Genomic DNA, 23,634 nt, shown 5'->3' with positions numbered 1-23,634 from the left:
GTTTGGCAACTTAATTTCAATAAGACGTATGCAAATCTGCCACCAAAACTAATAGAAATAAATAAAATACAAAACTTTTTTCCTTGCAATGAAGTTGGAATGCTTAGAATTTTGCTTACTGCTTATTCATTTCAAACAGAGTACAGTATTTGACTACAGAAATATTTTCTTTCTAAACATTTTTAGTTTGTGCATGGCAATGTAGTCTCCATCCCTACAATATGTGATAGACTCCTGCACTTGTGCAGACATTAATAGAAGCTTGTGCATCCAGGATATCCACCTGTACCAAGTAACTTATAGCATTGACAAATATAGCCTCATAATATACAACTCGTCCCTGAATAGAGTGTAATGTAATATCATATCACTGTTATGCAAGTACTTGTAATAAAATAATAATACGCAATAAATACTAATTTGACCATTGAGAGTATTTCAGTTACTTGTACTGAAGCGCGCTCAAATTGTCAATTTAGTATAATGCTATTATCTTCCAAAATAAGAGGCTAGAGATCAGCCTACAGGATACTTCCCAGCCAGCCTTTGTCATCAGTATAATCATTTATATTAGCTGGACTTGACTTTCTGGAAAATATCCTGTACTCATATATATTAACTCTTTGTATTCCAAGTGCTACTGGTATAACACAAGTGAGAACAGGATGGGAGGGCATAAATGGTTCTGTAAAAGGAAAATAATTGTTTAACAATTTTGATAGCTAACTGAAAATGACTTGCATGTTCCTGTAAAGAATGAAGCCTTGTAACTTTGATACTTTATGCCAGTTTGTCTTATCATTTCCATCTCTTGTATATTTGCAGCTGTTCTTTCACTTACAAAGAGAACGCTCCTTTCCAGAACACAGAGCCAGATTTTATGCTGCTGAAATAGCCAGTGCATTGGGCTACTTGCACTCCATAAATATTGTGTACAGGTAACTGTTTCCTAAAACTTACTTTTATTCTGCATAAAGATAAATGTAGCAAATCTAGAAAAACTGCATTCATGGTTTTTATTCAGCCTATTTACACATGTAGATTTTAAGCCTGCTCTTTTTTTAATAGACACATTTTTTTTAAAAGTTTGAGTAAAAATAAGTGACTATTTATTTATTACAGGTTGAATCCCCCAAATCCAGGACTCTGGTCCAGTAACATCCATGGCCCAGTAGGGCCACAGATGTTGCTGGAATGAAGAGCCCCAGAGGCCAGGAGCTGGAGCCAGCCAGGAGAACGCAGGGCTGGGGGGCGCTGGCTGGGTCAGCAGCTTCTGAGCCAGGCAGTGGCTAGGAAGCCCTGGTCCCAGCTGAGGAACCTGGCATCAGTGGGTCCAGGCAGACAGTGGAGACTCCTGGCCAGGGAATCCCTGGTATTAGCCAGGCCAGGTGGCAGCTGCAGAGCCTTGGGTCAGGGAACCACCAGCAGGAGCAGGACTGGCCCCAGCATGGGGGCTGGTGGCCCCAGTCAGGAAACCTCAGGAAACACTTGGTGGCAGTGGGCAGCGATGGCTGGGCACCCTGGCATGGGAAACCCCATCCCCCAATCACGCATCAGCAGGGCCAGGTGGGGCTGGGGAATCCCCGTTGAAAGGATGGCCAGGCAATGGCAGGGGAGTGTTGGCCAGAGAGCCCCAGGGAACCTCCAGTGGCAGTGGGGCTGACAGTGGCCGAGCAGCCTGTCAGGGGAACTCTGGCGGCTGCAAGGTGGGAGCCCCAGGGTGTGGGTCATCCAGCAGGAGAGCATTTACCTCCCCTGCTTCGGCAAACTCCCTGGTTCGGGACACTCTAGGTCCCGAGGGTGCTGAACCAGGAGGTCCAACCTGTACTATAAAACTGTAAGTCTTCATTTTCATTACATTTATGGGAGGATTAATATAAAAAATTGTTTTTAATAGGGATTTGAAACCAGAAAACATTCTCTTAGACTCACTGGTAAGCATATCCTATCTAATATCCAGAACTTTGTTTACATGAGCACTTATCTTTGTGTAAATTCAAAATATTATAATCAATCTTAAATTTATTTCATTTTCAGTAAGATTTGTTTTTTCTGCCTCCAGGGACATGTTGTCTTAACAGATTTTGGACTCTGTAAAGAAGGGATTGCTACCTCAGACACCACTGCAACCTTTTGTGGGACACCAGAAGTAAGTTAACTTTCTTGAATTTTAGTCAGCACAAGCAAATTGCTACCACAAACTGGGAGAGAAGGTTTCATTTATTTGGGGGAGGAGGAAGTACAGGCAGTCCCCAACTTACGCGGATCCGACTTATGTCGGATCCGCAGTTACGAACAGGGCTTTTCTTGCCCTGGAGGACACGGACTGCGGGACCTCGCGGTCCCGCCGCCCGTGTACTCAGGGGTGAGAAAAGCTGCTCCGCGTCTTCCTGGTCTGAGGGGCTGCCCGAGCCCCTCCGCAGCTTTGCAAAGCCTCGGCGGAAGCCAGCAGCAGGACAGCCCAGAAGTGCCTAGGCTGCCCCGCTGCCCGAGCCCCTCCGCAGCTTTGCTCCTCATCTTCCTGAAGACCCCCCAGCAGACCAGGGAGACACGGAGCAAAGCTGGGGAGGATGCGGGCGGGACCGCGGCGCATCTCTGTGGTCCTGCCGTCCGGGTTTCCTTGGTCTGCTGGGGGGCGCAACTAGTGCGCCCCCCAGCAGACCAGGCTTTTCTCGCCTGGAGTAGAGCAGCTGGGGCTGCTGGGTTGGTCCTGCAGCGCCGCTCCTCGGCGCTACTGGACCAACCCCGCAGCACCCCAGCTGCTCTTCCCCAGGTGTCCCCAAGTCAGCTGCTGCTTAAACTGATCAGCGGCTGACTACAGGAAGCCCGAGGCAGAGTTGCTCTGCCCCAGGCTTCCTGGAATCTGCCGCTGATCAGTTTCAGCAGCGGCTGACTTGGGGACACCTGGGGCAGAGCAGCTGGGGTGCTGCCCGGTTGGTCCCCGCAGCGCCGCCCCTGCGGGGACCTACCCGGCAGCGCCCCAGCTGCTCTGTCCTAGGCGTCCAGACTCAGCTGCTGTTGAAACTGATCAGCAGCTGATTCCAGGCAGCCATGGGCAGAGCAACTCTGCCTCGGGCTTCCTGTAGTCAGCCGCTGGTCAGTTTCAGCAGCGGCTGAATCTGGAAGCCAGTTCCGACTTACATACAAATTCAACTTAAGAACAAACCTACAGTCCCTATCTTGTACATAACCCGGGGACTGCCTGTATTGCGAGTTTTTGAAGTTGTTGTTTAGAGAGAGAATCTTGCACCAATTAGGTTACTTTTTGTAGTTGACAAGGATTGTAGAATTGGTGAAGTGCCTCAGTCCAAATACTTGTGGCTGCAATTTTATGTGAGTTAATCTAGGATTCCATAAACTCATATAGTAAACAAACCTGAAGGGAAATTGTGTGTCTGCAGGACTTTGTTCGAAAATTTTATACCAAAATATAGGGAATTTCTGTGGCAATGTGATACCTGAATTACAAAGAAAAAACTTCATCTTGTGCTAAGAACAAATTTTTTAACACATCATAAAACCTTTTACTAAGTTTGAGTGTTCGGGGGGGAAAGCAGAGCAAGATGCCCCTGTTTTGTTTCCCCGACTGTTGCGTTGCTCTGCTTCTCACTAGAGTGTGCAGGGCGATCCCATCATATCTCCCAGAGCAGGATGGCCGGGAGAGCAAATTAGGAGGCTCAACTTGCTCTACTTCTCCTCCTCCCTCCGTCCCCGCTGCTGGTGAGTGTGGGGGGGCCGGACTCCTGCTGCAGGCACCAGCTCCCCCACAAGTTCCCCCATTGGCTGCTGGCCAGCCCCTTCCACTCACGGCATTTGGGGGGCATGTGGCCCCTTGTCACCCCTGAAAAATTTAATTATTTAGCTTAATATTTAAACTTCCTTCATTACAATGGTACCTGCATCCATATGATCTCTCTCTGGTCCCTATATTTGTCCACATCACAACAACCTGACTGATTTTAAAGGAGTCAGTGATCTCTGCTGAAGATGGAGGAGAGACAAGGACTGAAGGAACTAAATCATTGTAGGTTCTGACTGTCACAACAATAATGATCCAGCCATAACAGTGTACCAAATGTATCTCTTCAAATTATGGTGCTATGAACCATAAAAGTGCCTACATTCTGAATAAACTTTTTTGAGAGGCACCTAGAAACCTATTGGTGTCATGTTGGCATCCATTAACTGATATAAAAGAATGGCATAAGCCGTGGTATGGGATGGGTTCTTCAGATCTGTGTCCCCGACTAATTTGTGACCAAAAAATCGGAATAATTGTACAACTGATTTGTCTAAAGCCACATTGAAGCTTAAAATATAAATCATGTGATTATGCAGTTACAGTATGGAAGAGTAAGAGACATTTTTTTGGTTTGAAGCAGAATGAGCTGCTTCCACTTACTTCTCTCTTTTTAAATTCCTCATTCACTAGTCAAGCCTAAGGGGGCAACAGGATTGGTTAGTGAACAATTTCTCTTTGAGCGAGAGAGAGAGAAATGCCATTGGCAATGGGAAGCTGCTGCTTTGCAGATCAGAGCTGCTGGTTAGTTGTCTTTGAAGCTACTGTGCAGTGATCTTTCCTTGAAACTTGAAAGTATTGTCACTTAGAGATGTCAGAGTAATTTGGCAAATTGTCAGTGGGTATAAAGGATAACTTGAGCTGGAAAACAGCCATCCATTTAAATAATCAGCTGGATATTGGAGAGATTCCCTGAGTTTAACGGACTAAAGATTTCTCTTGTCATTTATATAGTAACTTTCCTAAAGATGTATTATAAAATACTTGCTTGAATAAAGGCTTGATTTTAATATAAGCAGCCTAATGTATTTTTTTCTTTAGTACCTTGCCCCAGAAGTGATCAGAAAACAGCCTTATGACAACACAGTAGACTGGTGGTGCCTTGGTGCGGTTCTGTATGAAATGCTTTATGGTTTGGTAAGCATTCTTTTTCCTTTAAAACGCTTCATAGTGTTCAAGTAGTTAATAATATGTAACTTTTCAAAACAGTTAAAGCACACTTTAAACGGTTGAATAACTTGTTAAGTAACTTTTGAACTTACCATTTGGGTTTGTCTCCTGAAGTTTGTTTTTCTTTTTGATGTCTAAACTTCTGAGACATGAATAACTCTTAACCAGTGGAGACAAGAAGACTGTATACAGGAAAAAATGCAGCAGTCTATTGAAGCAGCATGGTGCTGCCCAATAAAAGTAATGTACTACCAGACAAAAGTGGTACTATAGACTTTCACAAAGCATTTTAACCCTAACGTTTCCAATCTCCCCCAGATTACTACTTAATACAGCAGTAAAAAAACCAAATCTTTCCACACTTCAGCTAGGGTTTATTTTTTTTGTAACTTGCTAAAAGCAGAAGCATTGTGTTTTACAAACTCTACATTCCTTCCTTGCATGCCCACAAGTTTCCTTACTTTCACCTGAGAAGACATGAAGAACATTGTTCACCCACTCATGCTCTTTTGCTCACATTCAATAGGATTTTTAAATATGTCTAGCTTCTTCAGCTACTAGTGAATGTGAGAGCATGTGGGCAGAGAACAGGAGATGCAGGAAAGAGCTAAAAGAGGAATGCAGTCCTCGTGTTCTTGCCTGCATTGTGCAAGAGTAAACAAGTTGATTCATTCATGAAGAAGTATGTTTGGAGTGGAAATTCCAGTTAAACAATTAAATGTCTATCTTTTCTATCAGATCAGTTTTCAGTATTGGTCATTGGCATTTCTGTTGGCACAGTTTGCTCTTGCATCTCAATATTTTTATTGAACAGTACTGTTTCAAAGCCACATTTTATTTTTGTTCAGCCTCCATTTTACTGCCGTGATGTTGCTGAGATGTATGAAAATATTCTTCACAAACCTCTTTATGTGCGCCCAGGAGTCAGTCTTACAGCCTGGTCTATTCTGGAAGAACTCTTGGAGAAAGACAGGCAAAACAGACTTGGAGCAAGAGAAGACTTTGTATGTAATTTCCTGTCAGTAACTAAATCAGGAACTAACTTATTAAAGGAACATTTAAGCCCACAATTCAGTTTGACAAAATTATTTGTAAGAAATGGGTACAGAAAGTCCTTTGAATGCTAAATATCAACTTTAAAACAAAATATCTTGATTGTCTTACAATGTTTTGAGGTTCACTGCTGCAGTACCTGCCAGCAAAGGAAATCTATTTCCTAACATACTCCCTGGGCTGTGGTCATATAATTGATGATGCTAGTACTTGTACAGGGAAGTTAGCACAAAAATAACTAAATTCTGGAAAATTCAGCTTCAACAGAGGAAAAAGGCACAAACAATTATTTTTTTTTCATGCTTTTAGAATGGCTTTACAAATCATGGTTATGATTTAGCAAACTTCTGTCAAAATATTTGATACTGTTCCCTTGCGTAAAGATGCATAGAGAAGTTGTCATATAATTGTGCAGGCAGGATAGCAAATGATCTTGCAGTTTTACCCCCTATTGATGTCTATAGGCATAGTCTTACTATGCACAACAAAAGTTCTGTTAGGGCAGTGGTCCCCAACCTTTTGGGGCTGCTGGGCGCCCGGGGGCGGGGCCTTTCACGCCCCAGGCACCCAGGGGCGGGACCGCACATGCACCACATGCCCGGTGCTGGCGCCACCCATGCGCCACACTCCCGGGGCCAGCGCCACTCCTGTGCCGCACGCCCAAGGGTGGAGCCGCCAGTACACCATGCGCCTGGGGCTGACACCGCTCCTGTGCTGCATGTCCAGGGGCAGGGTCGCCCACACACCGCATGCCCAGGGCCGGAACAGCCCATGCGCTGCATGCCCGGGGCCGGCGCTGCTCCTGTGCCGTGTGCCCAGGGGTGGGGAATCCCATACGCTGGTCTCCCGGGGCCGGCACAGCCCATGCACCGCGCACCCAGGGGCAGGGCTGCCCATGTGCTGCACGCCCGGGGCTAACACCGCCCCTGTGCTGTGCTCCCGGGGGTGGGGCCGACCCTGATCAGTCGGCAGGCACACAGAAATGGCCCAGCGGGCACCATGGCGCCCGCGGGCACTGCGTTGGGGACCACTGTGTTAGGGTGTGTCTAGACTACAGGGTTTTGTCGACAAAAGGACTTTTGTTGACACAACTATACCTGCGTGTACACTACCGCCGAGTTCTGTGGACATCGACAGAACTCGGCAGCTTTGTCAACAGTATCTGTCGACAAAGCTTCTGTTGACAAAAGCCTGTAGTCTAGACGTACCCTTTGATTGTTCCAGTACAGTTAGATTTTTTTTTTTGTTGCAGTTAATGAAAGGCAGTTTATGCTTGTAAGAACATAACTGTTCTACTACAGACATAAACAGAAAACCTACTGTGAAATTTCTGGAGGCGTTTAATCTGAAATAGTGTTCATATTATCAATTTATGTTAGCTAGGAGCAGGAACATGAACATAAATACAACTTGAAAACCCTTCTGGAAACCAGGTTTTCCTTAGCCATTGATTTAAGCAGAAAATAAAATGTATTGGCCAGCCAATTTTAGTCACACACCTCCTTCTACAAATTACAAAACTAATCAAATAATGGGCCTGACCTTTTTTATTTCTGCCTTTCTACTTCACCAAATCATAGAAGATTAGGGTTGGAAGAGATCTCAGGAGGTCATGAACCCCCTGCTCAAAGTAGGACAAATCTCAACTAAATCATTCCAGCCAGGGCTTTGTCAAACGTGGCCTTAAAAACCTCTAAGGATGGATTTCCGTCTCCTCCCTAGACAACCTATTCCAGTGTTTCACTAGTTGAAGTATGGTTTTCCTAATATTCAACCTAGACCTCTCACACTGCAACATGAGGCCATTGCTTCTTGTTGTCACCTGCTACCACTAATAGCCTACCTCCGTCCTCTTTGGAAATCCCATTCAAGTAGCTGAAAACTGCTATCAAATCCCTCGCCTCCCCCCCCCTCTTCTTTCATTGCCCTCTACTCTCTCCAATTTGTCCACATTCTTTTGGTAATGTATGGGGGAGGAGAACCAAGAAACACTTTCACTTTAGCATGCTGGAAGGATCTCTGAAACATTGTATTCTAATGCTGTAGGTATATCATGGAAATAACATTTATCTGTGCTCTCTGTTATAGCTTGAAATTCAGAGGCATCCTTTCTTTGAATCTCTCAACTGGACTGATCTTCTCCAAAAGAAGATTCCACCACCATTTAATCCTAATGTGGTAGGTGCAATAAGTCCAGTTATATTAATCTCCCAAATCTCTTCATGTCTTGGGGCAGAAACTATGGGGTGAGAATATTTATCTAAATGTTGCAGAGAATGGCAACACCAACATCTGTCAGACAATGTTGGTCACCATTTCTGAACTGCATAGAGCAGTGGGATTGAAATTAGAAGAGCTAGAAAGTCATTGAATGAGTCCACAGTATGCCATCCTGACATTGCATTATGCTTGTGTTAGTGTTGCCTCAGAATATGATAAAGTTGTTCTTTCATGACTTTCATGTCATGTCACAGTGCAGTATTCTGACCCTGTTCCTTGCTTTACATATCTATTTAAGACCCTCCTCCTTGCTGATCTTCCACTCTCCACTCTTGGCTACTGGGAAAGGGAGATCTTTCTTTTACCGTATATTTCCAACTGTTTGGGTGATGGGTAGCTTCTGCCCAGTAGGCTTCATGAATTGTTTGTACTTGGGCCGTGAGGGTAGCATTGCTCTGTGTTGCATTCTTTAAATTTGAGGCCTCAATAATAAGTGCAAAAGGTACTGTTTTGTCTAATTATTGTCATATTGCAGTTGCTGCTTTATTGTAGTAAGGTAGCAGTCTACTGGCAGAATTGCCACTAGTGGAATCAGTGTTTCTCCATTACTAAGCTGATTCCAGGACAGCTGCCATTTGACATATAGTTAGGTGAGCACAAATTCAGTGTTTAATAAAAAAAAATTTAAAAAAACCACACTCCACAACCCTAGTACATTACACAGGTTTCTAAAGGGAAGTGGGTGCAGGAATAGAGAATGGGGAGAAAACCAGGAAAATGAGTGGAGGATGGGGAGTGGTGTGTTTGTTTTTTTTTTTTTTTTTTTTTTTTTTAAAAGGAGAATGCATGCATGGGAAGGAAGCAGAAGAGAAGATTTAAAGACTACAGATTTATTTGGGCATAAGCTTTCATGGGTAAAAACCACTTCATCAGATGCATTGGAGTGGAAATTTCAGAGGCGTGTGTGTATGGATACATGGATTTAGAGAGAGAGATGTACTAGTATATCAAAAGGAGGGGTTACTTGTCTGTACTTGTATAGGACCAGAGTTTGAGGCCAGTTCAGTCAGGGTTGATGTGACTTACTACCAGTAGCTGATGGGGAGGTGTAAATACTAAGAGGTAAAGTATCTTTGTAATGAGAGAACCATTCTAACTCCTTATTCAGTCCTAATTTGATGGTGTTAAATTTGCATATGAGTTGCAGCCCTGCTGTTTCTCTTTTGTAGTCTGGTTTTGAAGGTTTGTGTCTTCTCTCCTGCCTCCTTCCCCCCCCCCGCCCCTCCCCCCAAAAAAAGATGGCTACATTTAAACCCTTTACTGAGTGTCCAGGAAGGGTCAAGTGTTTTCCTACTGTTTTTTGTATGTTACCTTTCTTGATGTCTGATTTTGTGTCTATTTATTCTTTAGCACAGAGACTGTGCAGTTTGGCTAACATGATCAAATTAGGACCAAATAAGAATTTAAGGATTTAGAATGGTTCTCACTACAAAGACAATTTCACCAGTATTTGATATTCACACTTCCCCATCAGCTGTGGGGAAGAAGTCACATCCACCCTGACTGAATTGGCCTCATTAACACAGGTCCTATGCTTGAGCTCTTTGTGCGTGCGTGCGTGCCTGATGAAAAAGCTTATGTCCAAATAAATCCCTTAGTCTTCAAGGTGCCATGGGACAACTCATTGTTTTTGCACATACAGACTAACATGAATACCCCTCTGAGTCTTGATTTTTTTTTTTTAATCTCTTTCCATCCTCTCTGTATAAAGCTGTTTTGTCTTCAGTACCTGTTTTCTGGGGCAGAATAATGGGATTTACTTCACGGTTGTCCTTATGAAAGGGAGAATTTCATAATGTTAGATAACTTTGAATTTGAGTAAAAGAAAAAATATTTAATAGAGAAAAGCATTTAAAAATACAAATGCCATATGAATATAACTAATGATGGTTTGTGTGTCTCATTCCTAGGCTGGCCCTGATGATATAAGGAATTTTGATGCCGCTTTTACAGAAGAAATGGTTCCTTATTCAGTTTGCATTTCCTCTGATTATAACATTGTAAATGCCAGCGTGCTTGAAGCAGATGATGCATTTGTTGGCTTTTCTTATGCACCACCTTCTGAAGACTTGTTTTCCTAGGAAGTTGTGAGCCAACGTATGCTACACAAGTACAAGTGGGAAGATGAACTGAAACATGAGTGTGAACATAGTCCAGACTATGTGTAACTAGTGCCTCATTTTATATGTAAAGTTGAAACCGATCAACAAACCTTTTCTGCTGTATATGAGGAAATTGGGCATTTCAGATGGCATTCTTTGAAATGTAAGCTGTTCCTGCTGCATAACAGTATTTTTAAAATGAAGATCCTTAAAAGCTGTTCCTTTCCATTAATCTGTTTTTAAACAAACACAGACTGTTTTTTCTCCGGGTTTACATTAATACCTATCCAGGATTTTTCAGCAACAGCAAACTTAGCACATTTATAAATGCCTTTGTAACTATTTACAGTGACTTTGTGCTTGAGTTGTAACTATGCAATTGTCTTTTGTATATCATTGTTTAAAATAGATAAATGATTCCCTGTTATATCACCTTTTGAAATACAAGTCCATTACTTTACAGCACTTACTTTCAAATTTAATTTCTCATTTAAGAATAAGTAGAGATACTCGAAGGATCTGAAAACTGAAAAGTTGCTCATTTAGGACCAGATTCCCATCCCGACTCAGCTTCATGATACCTTATTTCTGAAGTACTCTCAATTTCCACTGGATTATTTGAGAAATAAAGTACTAAAAGTGAGTAAAAGTAGCACAAACCAGCCCAAAATATTTGGTAACACTAAAATTGCATTGTCTATAGCTTTTCTGATTGAGAAACTTCAGTAGATATTTCTTCCTCTCAACTGCACTAAATTTTTTTGCATTAAAATTGTATTTTTCCAAAGAATTAGAGAGCAATAATCATTTCTACTTTTAAAGGCTGTCTTGCTGGGGCCCTATAAAGAAAGGGCCCCAAAAGCAAGGGTTATTTAATCTGATTTCTTGTGTGTATCTAATACAATTCATTTAAAATATCAACATTCATAGTTTCTTGTCTTTCTATATTCTAATGTATCAGCTCTTGAATCTTCGCTAGAAAGGAAAATAACTACTTTTTTTTTACTTTTAAGAATGTGAAGAGATTGTACATAGTGTGTAACTCTTGTGACATACACACATAACCAAAATGCTAATAACATTGATCAACTTGTTTAGGTTCTTTTAAATACCATACATCCTAAAAGTTGGCTGCAGTTTTAATGCCACTTATAGCAGTATTATACCTGTGATTCATTTTGCTTGTAAATAATAGGTTTGTCTGCCACTTCATGAGAGTGGGTGCATTGGCGCATGCATGCTTTTTACAATACTTTAACTAGATCGCCATGAAAACTTAACTCCTTGAAGGAAATTAAAAAATAAAAAACCAACCACTAGCAACTGCTTAAAGCAGGGCTACTCAACACTGTTTGTTTGTGGCCCACAGTGCAGTTTGGATTGATACGTGTTTTAGTAGTTAAATTTCTGGACTGTTGTGAAGCCAAAGCAACAAAGTAGTCAACGTGTGATGGTCTTCTGTTGATGTGTGTTTTAGTAGTTAAATTCCTGGACTGTCGTTGCTCATTAAAAGTGCTGTCATACAGGTGGAAATCGGGTAAATATTGCATTTTATTAATATCAGCAGAACTGACTTAAATGGGGACTGCATGTTGTGTAGTCTTGCCTTAATTTTTGTATTCTTGCCCGTCTGTGTGAAAGAAGCTATTTGCATCTATATTTGCATGTATATGCAACCACATTTAAGTTGCGGCCGTCAGTACATGCTGGCATCATTGTGGCCCCCAGGGCTTCCAAAGTTGAGTAGCCCTGACTTAAAGTATTGACGTTTCTCTGACGACAATGCAACTTGTGTCATAGCTAACAAAACTAAAACCTAAGCAAGACAAACATTCATCTATAGACTCATCTTGTTACCCTGATCTTCACAATGGATTCTATTCTACTGTAAGTAGCATTCCTAATAGGATACCTGTAAATAAAAATAATATAGCTAGAATGATGCATCAATTGAAGATTTTCAAGTCAGAGCAAAGTGAATTTCTCACTTTAAGCAATAATCCTCTGTATGTCCCCAGTGCAGTGATTTGACACCGATGCAATGCTGAAGAATTGACAAGTTGTTTGCTCATGTGTTCTGTTAGCTAAAGTACAGTAATTCCTTATTTAACACGTGCCTGCTTAACACATTTTCATGATAGCACGATTTTTGGGGAGGGAACATTTTTTTGAATTACATGACCATCAGGAGCGGCCCAAGGCCGGCTGTGGCAACTGGCGCCCCAGGCGGGTGGCGTAATCACTGCCCCCGACTGCTCAGCCATCAATGGCTGTGACGTCATTATCGGGCGCCCGGGGCAGGGGTGCTCTAGGCAACTGCCTAGTTCGCCTAGGCTCACAGGCTGCCCCTGACAACCTTCCCTGGAATAACACGATTTCCCCAGCCAGCCCATTGCCAGTGGCTGCACAGGGCTTACCCTGCCTCCCTGCAAAGCGGAGGCGGGTTTGCCGCTCGCCACGCTGTTCCCCCCAACTCCCCCTCACTGGACGCCTTGCCCCCCTCCTCCACTCCCGCTTGCAGGCCGGGGGCTGGGTTTCCCCAGGACCCATCACCAGTGGCTGCGCGGGGCTTCCCCCGCCTCCCTGCAAAGCGGCGGCGGGTTTGCTGCTCACTGCCGTTCCCCAGCGACCCCGCCAGCTGCAGTGTGGGTCCCAGCAGACCTGTCACAGGGGCATACTCCCAACCCAATCCCCCTCCCCTTCACTTCTCCAGAGCCAAACACCTCCCATCCCTGCTGTAACTCAGTCCCCTTTCTCCCCCAACAGCCACCACCGCTAGAAACGCAACCCGCACCTTTTCCATTATTTTCAATGGGAAAATTGGCCCTGCATAACAAGTTTTCACTTAAAATGATCATTTTCTGAAACATCTATAGTGTTAAATGAGGAATTAATGTAGTAATCAAAGGAGAGAGAACTGATGAGCCATTCTTCTGATTGTAGCCTCCGCTGTCCTCTTTTCAATAAAATGTTTTCCAGGAGGTGTTAGCTTTAAAGAGTCTCTCATTGTCTATTTTTATCAAACCTTCTCATGTTAAATGGATTGTGATATCACTGCTTTATTAAGAGGATGTGTCAGTTTAAGGACTTTAAAGAAAAGTGAAATGTCAAATTATATAGCCCTTCACTTCAGCCTTAAAAGGAAAATTTGTAGTTGTAGAACAGGAGTCTGTAATATCCATCATGTATAGCTGAACCCAGTGGTAAATCTTTCTTGTTTTTGCACCTCTTTCTTACACAAGACAAAAGCTACTCTCCTCTCTTCCCCGCCCCCGCCCCCCCCCCCATGCTAAGATGTCTTCATAGCTTTTAAAACTAACTAATATACTGAGTAAAAGTGTAATACCCCAAATAAAGTACAAAGTCCTATGAAATAACAAGCTTTAGCAAAACATACAAATCATCATGCATTCCTTATTGTAGCTTGAATGCTGCCTTCCTAACTTGCAAGAAGTTTTCATTGATTAACAATCTGAATTTCAAACATACCTGACGACAGAACGTGGACACTCTTTTCTAGGGCCAATTGCATCTTAGTGTATGGGTTTTGGGGGTGTTTTGTTGCTGTTTTGGTTGGTTGGTTTGGTTGATAGTTTTATAAGACTAAACATGGGGCGCGGGGGGCAGGAGGAAGAAGGGTCCACTTGGTTGTTGTAGCTTGCTGTTCAATATCCTAGATAAAAAAAAAAATGCCCATATATCCTGTTTTTAAAGGAACAGTCCCATAATAAAGCCCTCCTGCTGGTGTCCCTGTTTTTTTAAAAAAGGGTCAGTTGTCCCATATTTTCTGCCTTTCCCTTCCTATCAGTACTCATGGGTCCTGCTGCTGGCTGGATGATCATCAGTGGTAAGTGATGAGGGGATTTGGGGGAAAGGTGTCCAGTGGCTGCTGATAGGGTGCAAAGCTGGTGGTTGGCAAGCCCCTACACAGGAAATTCTGTGGGGGTAGGGATGTTAAATATTGGTTAATTGAATAGTTGATTAACCTCATGAATTCCTATCGCTTAGTGGACTATTCTATAGTCCCCATGAGGTACTGTAGCTATTGCACTCTTAGTCTCACTGTATCCAAGGCAGCAGTGTGGGTGCCAGGCAGGAGTTGGTTAAAAACTCATGGTCTGGCTGGCTGTTGCTCTGTTCCTGCCTCTGATACAGGGGCAGCAGTGCAGAGTGGCAGCAGCCCCTGTTTAGGGGGGATCTGAGCTCCTAGCCATGGTGCAAGCTAGAACTAGGGTTGCCAGATGGTTTAAAAAAAAATAGCCTCTTCTCCCCCCCCCCCCCCCCAAAAAGAAGGTCCTGGGAGTTAAGCAAAAAAATAGAACAGCAAAACAGTGTGGCCCCTTTAAAAACCATGCGGTGAGGCTCCACAGCAACCCCTTCTCCCCTGCACCCCCCACGCAAAGGCATAACACCCTTTTCACACAGTGCCCCCACCTTAGGTCCTGATTGTGGGGCTGCTCTGGCTAGGGCCAGACTAAGGGGTGCCAACTGATGGGGGGTGCCTGATGGCAGCTGTAAGGGGTGTGTCGTGTCTCTTATAGCTGCCATTAGGCGCAGCGCACCCAGCTCCCGCAGCGCCCTCCGCCCCCATCCCCATGGTGCCGTCCAGCAGTGTCCTTCCCCCACAGCTGGGGGGGCCTTGCAGGGCCAGGTGCAGCCTGCCCCAGGCTGCGCAACAGCAGCGCGGTCTGAGCTGGGCAGCACGTGCGCCCCAGGGGCGCCAAAATGGCTCAGGCAGGCCCTGGCTCTGTCCCCTGTGCATCTCCCCTATTGAGCTACCTCTCTGGCCAGGTTAGCTGAAGTCCCTGGAAAGATGATTATTTTAGAGCTTAACCCTTCCTTGCCCGCACTTTAGCCGGGGAACATGCGGTAGCTTGGAGATGTTAGCTGCCTTTTTACACTGTGCAGGCAGGGAGGGACACGTTGCTGCCACCCACAGAGGACTGGGGGACAAGGAGGGAAGAGAGGGCCTGTTGAGTACACAGGTCAGGGCATCCCTAACTTCACCCCACCCCACACTTGACGCAACTCCCACCCCTCCCCCCCCCAACCTCCTGCCCTTCTGAGTGTTCCCCCGTCTACTTTTTGAGATGTCACCTAAAACTGGGCAGAAAATTATATGGGGGGGGGGCAGAAAAGAGGGGAGACAGGGCGGGATCCCTGCGCTCACCGCCCTCTTCCCCGCCCCACCCGCTAGCGCGGAACTTTCCCCGCGCAACAGCAGCCTCGGCCGCTCCGCGCCGCTGTGGCCCCCGGACCGCGCCTGCCCCTCCCGCCCACGGAGTCCAGCTCAGCGCGGGAAGGCGCCTCAAGGCCCCGCCGGCTTGTGGGTGAGAGGCCGGGGGCCAGGGCTCCGCTCTCCGCCCCTTGCCTGGCCCGGGCAGCTCTCGCTCCTCCCTCACCTGCGTCGTGAGCCAGCGCCATGGCGGGGCTGCGGCCGGCGGGGCGGGCGGGGGCAGTGGCGGGGCGGTGACTACACAGTGACTGCTTGTATCTGCCTGGCCCGGTGTGTGGCGGTGCCAGCGGGTACGGGGGCGAGTCACTGGGGGCGGTGGTGCCTGCCAGCAGGCAACGGGAGCAGGCTTAGTGATGCCAATGGTGCTATGGTATGGAGGGGGTAGTGGTGCCCAGGAATTTCCCTACCTCCCCATGGGGGGTGTATGCCCCCCCTGAGTTTTTCCCAACACACTCTAGGTGTGTGAACTATGGTGCCATACAGCTCACCTTCACCTTCACCGTGTCACCCCTCATCGGCCCTAACACCCCCCCCCCCTTGTAAATTCGAACACTCCCCCAATTTCAATTCCTGGGGAGGCTACTGGTGGAACCAGAGGTAAGGGGGAGTTCAGTGGTGAGGGGGTCGCAGTGCCAGTGGGTAAGGGAGGGAAGAGAGGGCCTGTTGAATACACAGGTCAGGGCATCCCAAACTTCACCCCACCCCACACTTGACGCAACTCGCCCCCCCCCCCAACCTCCTGCCCTTCTGAGTGTTCCCCCGTCTACTTTTTGAGATGTCACCTAAAACTGGGCAGAAAATTATATGGGGGGGGCAGAAAAGAGGGGAGACAGGGCGGGATCCCTGCGCTCACCGCCCTCTTCCCCGCCCCACCCGCTAGCGCGGAACTTTCCGTCAGTGCGGGTGTGTGTGTGTGGTGGTGCCAGCAGAGATGGGCAGGTAGTGATGAGGGGAAGGGGGTTAATATGTCAGTGCGGGGGGGGGGGTATAGTGGTGCCAGCAGGGAGGATAATTGGAGGGTCTGTCTGGCTAGGGAGATCAGCATGCCTGGGCATCCTGCTAGTGTTCAAACCATTTATCTAGCATCACTAGTATTTAAAAAAAAACCTTAAAAAACAACAAATAGACTAGTCGCACCTTAAAGACTAACAAAACATGTAGATGGTAACATGAGCTTTCGTGGGCACAGCCCACTTCTTCAGATGACCGGAGTGTACATGTTTTGTTAGTGTTTAAGGTGCTACTAGTCAATTTCTTATTTTTAAAAGTTTTTCCTGTTGCAGACTAACTGGGCTACCCCGCTGCACTATTTTAAACTTCATCAGTCTCATATTTTCTTCTTTCTGCAGCAGTATAGTGCCAGGGGTGGGGTGGGAAAAGAAACTTCTCTTCTGGAGACTAAATAAGCCCAGTTCCCTCAGCCTATCCTCACAAGTCATAAGCCTCAGCCCCCTAATAGGGTTTCCAGATGGTTAAACAAAAAATACCGCACATAGACACCCAAAAAAAACCAGGAAAAAATTCTGTAGGGGGAAAAAAAGCCCGCCAGAACAGAATTGTGGAGCAAAAGTTTAAAACAAAAAATTTTTTAAAGGAGGCTGCCCCTTTAAGACGGTCACCATCTTGGGTGCCATTTAAAAACCCCATCCAGGTTTTAAAACCCCATCCACCAGCTCCACCCAGTAAGCACAGGCAGAGGCCATTTGAGGGGCCCCAGGAGTTGCTTCGCAAGCTGCACGTTTGAGGGGCAAGAGCCATGGGTTGGCCACGGCTGGTGTTGAGGGAGGCATCACGTGACCGACTCCCAGGTCTCTGCTGGTCACGTGGGCCAGAGCAGAGTGCACTCCACTCCCACCCCAGCCCGGCGCTCCCCTAGCATGGCACTTGGCAAGTGCCCCCTCTTAGCTCCCCTTCACTATGACTCTGCTGCGCTCTTCACTCCCCCGCCAAATGCTGCAGAGGGAAATTGTCCCCACTGGGCTTCCATCCGAGGGAAACAGGAAATACCAGACATTTCACACGTCCGGTATTTCCTGGTTTTTTTACCAGGCGAAGCCCACAAATACCAGACTGTCCGGGTGAATACCGGACACCTGGCAACCCTACCCCCTAATAATTTTTGTTGCCCTATGCTGGATTCTCTCCAATTTATCCACATCCTGTAGGTGGGAGAGGGGAGTGGAAGCAATATTCCAGATGTGGCTTCACCAGTACTGAATAGAGCAGGGGTGGGCAAAAGGGTCTCTGCAGACTGGATCCAGCCCGCCAAGTGGGTGGATCCAGCCTGCGGAGAACCTGAGCGCAAAGCTTCCTCCCGCCCTGTGAGAAGCACATGGTTCTTTGAAGCGCTGCATGCTGCTTGTGGGGGAGGAGTGGAGAGCAGAGAAGGCTTTGCATGCTCCCCAGGTCCTAATTGGCCTGGGGGCGGGAGAGTGTGCGAAGCCTCCTCCCACCCTGCCACGGGCACATGGCACTTTAAAGCGCTGCGAGCTGCTGGCAGGAGAGAGGGAGAGCAGAGAAGGCTTTGCGCACTCCCCAGGTCCTAATTGGCCTAGGGGCAGTGGAGCGAGGGAAGTCTCCTCCCATGCCAGGAGCATGGGTACCTTGGAGGAACTTGGGGTGGGGGCAACGGTACTCCCTCACCCCCAGACCAATCATTGGGGAACCCAGAAATATTTTGACCCAGTCCCTTTTGCTCAATGCCCCGCCCCGCCCCGCCCCGCCCCTTCCTGTGCGGGCTGGGGCTACTTCAAAAATTTTCAAAGTGGCCCCCGGTAAAAAATTATTGCCCATCCCTAGAATAGAAGGAAATAATCACTGCCAGCAGATCTAGGGAAATGCTCCTATTAATGCAGCCCATATATGCCATTAGCCTTGGCAACAAGGGTGCACTGTTGACTCATCCATCTTCTTGCCTACTGAAATCCCCAAGTCCTTTTCTGCAGAACTGTTGCTTATCCATTTGGTCCCAACTGTAACAATGCATGAGATTCTTAAGTTAAGTAGTGCAATTTGTTGGTCATCTGCACAAGGTGAATGTGATAAATCAGAGTGCTATTCAGACCTGGAAGGGACTTTGTCATCCCTGTCTGTTACCTGGGACACCTTCCAATGCCTTTTCCAGAAAAAGCCAACAGCATAAAGGTCATTCCCAGATGTTTATATATAATTGCAGCCTGCTGGTCACCTTGGCTCTCACCTGCCTTGGTTATGCTGCAGGATAAGCCCAACAAACTCCACTTGCAGATTTTCCCCCAGAATGTACATGTTGTACTGCACAGCTTTCTCCTGGGATAGTCCAAATATATAAGTCCGTTGTATTCCTTTAAAAGTACAACAGTTTATTATCTTAAATAGAGTTATTCAGACATTTTCATATAAATTAACTGGATTAGATTAATCAGGTTTATTAACTACAAATAGAGATTTTAAGAGAGTACAAGTAATGAGGCATTGAAGTCAGAAACAATTACAAGAAAAATAAAGATAAAGGCACTAGAAAGTGTCAATTTAACAAATTATATTAGATTCAATTATCGTTTTTCAGTGTATACTTCCAGCAGCATTACTGACCAAACTGTTCAGGTAAGGGCACCTACCCTGAAGTCCAAGAACTGTTGTTGCTTTTGCCTTTTAAGTTGCAGAGAATGCGGTAGGAGAAAAGGGATGTTTTGGGGGTGTTTCCCTGTCTTTTTATAATGTTTCAGTCCCTCTTTGCTAAGCATTTCCAGCTGAGAACCAAAGACAGGCAGTCTTTTGGAGGAAGGATGTTCCCTGCTGGGCTTTTTCACCTGAGTGAAGTCTGTTTTCTCCTTTCCCCTTTTCTGCTCAATGACTATATTTAGTGTGTAAATGCAAATTAAGATAGGCATACATTCCTTTGTTCAAAACAGTTGTTTGATAACTGAGGAAATGTATAATAATGCATAAAGCTGATACACACTTTTATCATATCACTATTTATCAAATTACAACTTTTTAAATGATACCTCATGAGGCATTGTACAAATATTATTACAATAGTGTGAACACAGGAGTGTATTCCATCACAATGAATTTCTATGGAGATGAGATCTGTAAGGAAGCAAACTAGCCATACAAACTGGACTAAATTAACTAAATTAAAAACATAGTAACTATTTAGGAGGGTTTAGACTAAGTTGCTTTTCTTGACTGTTCTGTATCCTGTGAAAACCACACTGTGGGATCTGTGGATGCAGAAGAGCGTAAGAAATAGACACATCTGGTGCAGAGTTTAATTCCAGGCCCATAATGACTGACCAACCTGACTCCACCTCCCCGTTTTACAGGGGACATGAAGATCCAGTGAAGAATTTGTGGACCTGGGTACTTGGAGAAAGGCGAATTTAATGTAATAAATAATATATATTATTTGTATTAATGTATTTGTATAATAACTTTGATGTATGTAATGTACAATATATAGACCAAATAAAAGTGCAAGCACACTACCCCTGCCACTCACACTCTGGCTCTCACCAGCCTTGGTTATGCTGCAGGCTTACAAATTAAGATCCTAGTTCTGAAAAACACATGTATATATTTAACTTTATGCATATGAGAGAATTAGCATAAGCATGTGCATAGATCAGTGCCTAAATTAGGCTACATAAAGGAAATGATGTCATTAATCTCAATGTTAATCTAGATAACAAAATTTCACTCTGAGTAAACACTTGTGGCTGACTGGTTGTACTGCCTTTCCTCATAATGCATTGTCTATTTAATGCACAGAAATACTGTGAGATTTTTTTTCCCTAAATAACTATATTACCCAAAAACTTTAAAATTTGTTTTAAAGAATGGCATACCTTTCTGGGTTCTCCAAGTTCTAAACATTAATTGTCTCCAAATACTGAAACATTATTATTAGAAAACTTACATTAACAAGAGATGGGGGGAAACCGATTGGTGCGGAGGAGCACGTGGATCGGACAGAGACGTCTTTTAGAGGAGAATCTATTGATAGAGATTCTCTAGGTTTTAGTCAGGAGGAGAGGATGGAAGAGGATAAAGTATGGGCCAGATCAGATGGAAACCATTCACATAAAAAAGAATCTGACACAGCAGAAAAGGGCATACAACTAAACAGTGTCAAGTTTTTAAAATGCTTGTATACAAATGCTAGAAGTCTAAAAAATAAGATGGGTGAACTAGACTGCCTCATGTTAAAGGAGGAGATTGACATAATAGGCATCATAGAAACCTAGTGGAGTGAGGACAATCAATGGAACACAATCATTCCGGGGTACAAAATATATCGGAAGGACAGAACTGGTCGTATGGGTGGGGGAATGGCACAATATGTGAAAGAAAATTTAGAATCAAATGAAGTAAAAATCTTAAATGAATCAACATGTTCCATAGAATCGCTATAGATAGTAATTCCCTGCTCTAATAAGAATATAACAGTCGGGATCTATTATCGACCACCTGACCGGGACAGTAATAGTGACTATGAAATGCCAAGGGAGATTAGAGAGGCTTTCAAAATAAAGAACTCAATAATAGTGGGGGATTTCAACTATCCCCATATTGACTGGGTACACATCCCCTCAGAACAAGATGCAGAGACAAAATTTCTTGATACCTTAAATGACTGCTTCTTGGAGCAGCTGGTACAGGAACCCAAAAGGGGAGAGGCAATTCTCGATTTAGTCCTGCACACAGGATCTGGTCCAAGAGGTAACTATAACAGGACCGCTTGGAAATAGTGACCATAATATAATAATATTTAACATTCCTGTGGTGGGAAGAACACCTCAGCAGCCCAACACTGTGGCATTTAATTTCAAAAAGGGGAACTGTTAAACAGAAATTAAAAGGTACAGTGACTAAAGTAAAATCCCTGAAAGCTGCATGGACACTTTTCAAAGACACCATAATAGAGGCCCAACTTAAATGTATACCCCAAATTAAAAAACATAGAAGAACTAGAAAAGAGCCACCGTGGCTTACCCACCATGTAAAAGAAACAGTCAGAGATAAAAAGCCATCTTTTAAAAAAGTGGAAGTCAAATCCTAATGAGGTAAATAGTAAGGAGCATAAACACTGCCAAATTAAGTGTAAAAATGTAATAAGAAAAGCTAAAAAGGAGTTTGAAGAACAGCTAGCCCAAAACTCTAAAGGTAATAACAAAATGTTTTTTAAGTACATCAGAAGCAGGAAGCCTGCTAAGCAACCAGTGGGGCCCCTGGACGATCGAGATACAAAAGGAGCACTTAAAGACAATAAAATCATTGCAGAGCAACTAAATGAATTGTTTGCTTCAATCTTCATGGCTGAGGATGTTAGGGAAATTCTCAAACCTGACCCGTCCTTTGTAGGTGACAAACCTGAGGACTGGTCTCACATTGAAGTGTCATTAGAGGAGGTTTTGGAATTAATTGATAAACTTAACAGTAACAAGTCACCGGGACCGGATGGCATTCACCCAAGAGTTCTGAAAGAACTCAAACGTGAAATTGTGGAACTATTAACTATGGTTTGTAACCAGGGCTGGATTACCCAATAGGCAGACTAAGCACGTGCTTAGGGCACCAGCAAAGCAGGGGCACCAAAAAAAAAGGAGATTGTATGATATAGTATTGTTTTTATTTTGAATTGCATATGGGGGGGCACCATAATCAGTGCTTAGGGCCTCTAAAGGTCTTAATCTGGCCCTGTTTGTAATCTATCATTTAAATCAGCTTCTGTACCCAATGACTGGAAGAGAGTTAATGTAATGCCAATATTTAAAAAGGGCTCTAGAGGCAATCCTGGCAATTACAGACCGGTAAGTCTAACATCAGTATCGGGCAAATTAGTTGAAACAATAGTAAAGAATAAAATTGTCAGACACATAGAAGAACATAATTTGTTGGGCAAAAGTCAACATGGTTTCTGTAAAGGGAAATCATGTCTCAATCTATTAGAGTTCTTTGAAGGGGTCAACAAACATGTGGACAAGGGGGATCCAGTAGATATAGTGTACTTAGATTTCCAGAAAGCCTTTGACAAGGTCCCTCACCAAAGGCTCTTACGTCAATTAAGTTGTCATGGGATAAGAGGGAAGATCCTTTCATGGACTGAGAACTGGTTAAAAGACATGAAACAAAGGGTAGGAATAAATGGTAAATTTTCAGAATGGAGAAGGGTAACTAGTGGTGTTCCCCAAGGGTCAGTCTCAGGACCAATTCTATTCAACATATTCATAAATGATCTGGAGAAAGGGGTAATCAGTGAGGTGGCAAAGTTTGCAGACAATACTAAACTGCTCAAGGTAGTTAAGGCCAAAACAGACTGTGAAGAACTTCAAAACGATCTCACCAAACTAAGTGACTGGGCAACAAAATGGCAAATGAAATTTAATGTGGATAAATGTAAAGTAATGCACATTGGGAAAAATAAACCCAACTATACATATAATATGATGGGGGCTAATTTAGCTACAACTAATCAGGAAAGAGATCTTGGAGTCATCATGGATAGTTCTCTGAATATGTCCACACAGTGTCAGCGGCAATCAAAAAAGCAAACAGGATGTTAGGAATAATTAAAAAAGGGATAGAAAATAAGATGCAGAATATCTTACTGCCCTTATATAAATCCGTGGTATGCCCACATCTGGAATACTGCATACAGATGTGGTCTCCTCATCTCAAAAAAGATATACTGGCATTAGAAAAGGTTCAGAGAAGGGCAACTAAAATGATTAGGGGTTTGGAACGGGTCCCATATGAGGAGAGATTAAAGAGACTGGGACTTTTCAGCTTGGAAAAGAGGAGACTAAGAGTGGGGGTATGATAGAGGTATATAAAATCATGAGCGGTGTGGAGAAAGTGAATAAGGAAAAGTTATTTACTTACTCCCATAATATAAGAACTAGGAGCCAACAAATGAAATTAATGGGCAGCAGGTTTAAAACAAATAAAAGGAAGTTCTTCTTCATACAGCATATAGTCAATCTGTGGATCTTGCCTGAGGAGGCTGT

The 23,634-nt window shown here is 44.3% G+C and overlaps 1 protein-coding gene across 20 annotated transcripts in view; it reads left to right on the top strand.

The window, feature by feature from the left end:
• The window catches only part of SGK3 (serum/glucocorticoid regulated kinase family member 3), an 85,312-nt gene extending 74,443 nt beyond the window's left edge, over positions 1-10,869 (top strand). For 18 of the 20 annotated variants that reach the window (XM_075920587.2, XM_075920589.2, XM_075920599.2 and 15 more), the window contains 7 exons: positions 826-938; positions 1,898-1,934; positions 2,063-2,149; positions 4,841-4,936; positions 5,818-5,973; positions 8,111-8,200; positions 10,213-10,869. In XM_075920587.2, coding sequence (XP_075776702.1) covers positions 826-938; positions 1,898-1,934; positions 2,063-2,149; positions 4,841-4,936; positions 5,818-5,973; positions 8,111-8,200; positions 10,213-10,383 — 750 coding nt within the window. In that variant the 3' untranslated portion in view covers positions 10,384-10,869. Of the gene's footprint in view, positions 1-825; positions 939-1,897; positions 1,935-2,062; positions 2,150-4,840; positions 4,937-5,817; positions 5,988-8,110; positions 8,201-10,212 lie in introns of all 20 variants that reach the window. The other 2 variants (XM_075920602.2, XM_075920603.2) reach the window with 2 other exon arrangements.
• Positions 10,870-23,634: the final 12,765 nt, after the last annotated feature.

The sequence above is a fragment of the Pelodiscus sinensis genome, chromosome 2 (assembly GCF_052426305.1).
Source record: "Pelodiscus sinensis isolate ZL-2025 chromosome 2, ASM5242630v1, whole genome shotgun sequence".
Taxonomy (NCBI): Eukaryota; Metazoa; Chordata; order Testudines; family Trionychidae; genus Pelodiscus; species Pelodiscus sinensis.
This window is presented reverse-complemented; position numbering and strand designations above follow the sequence as displayed.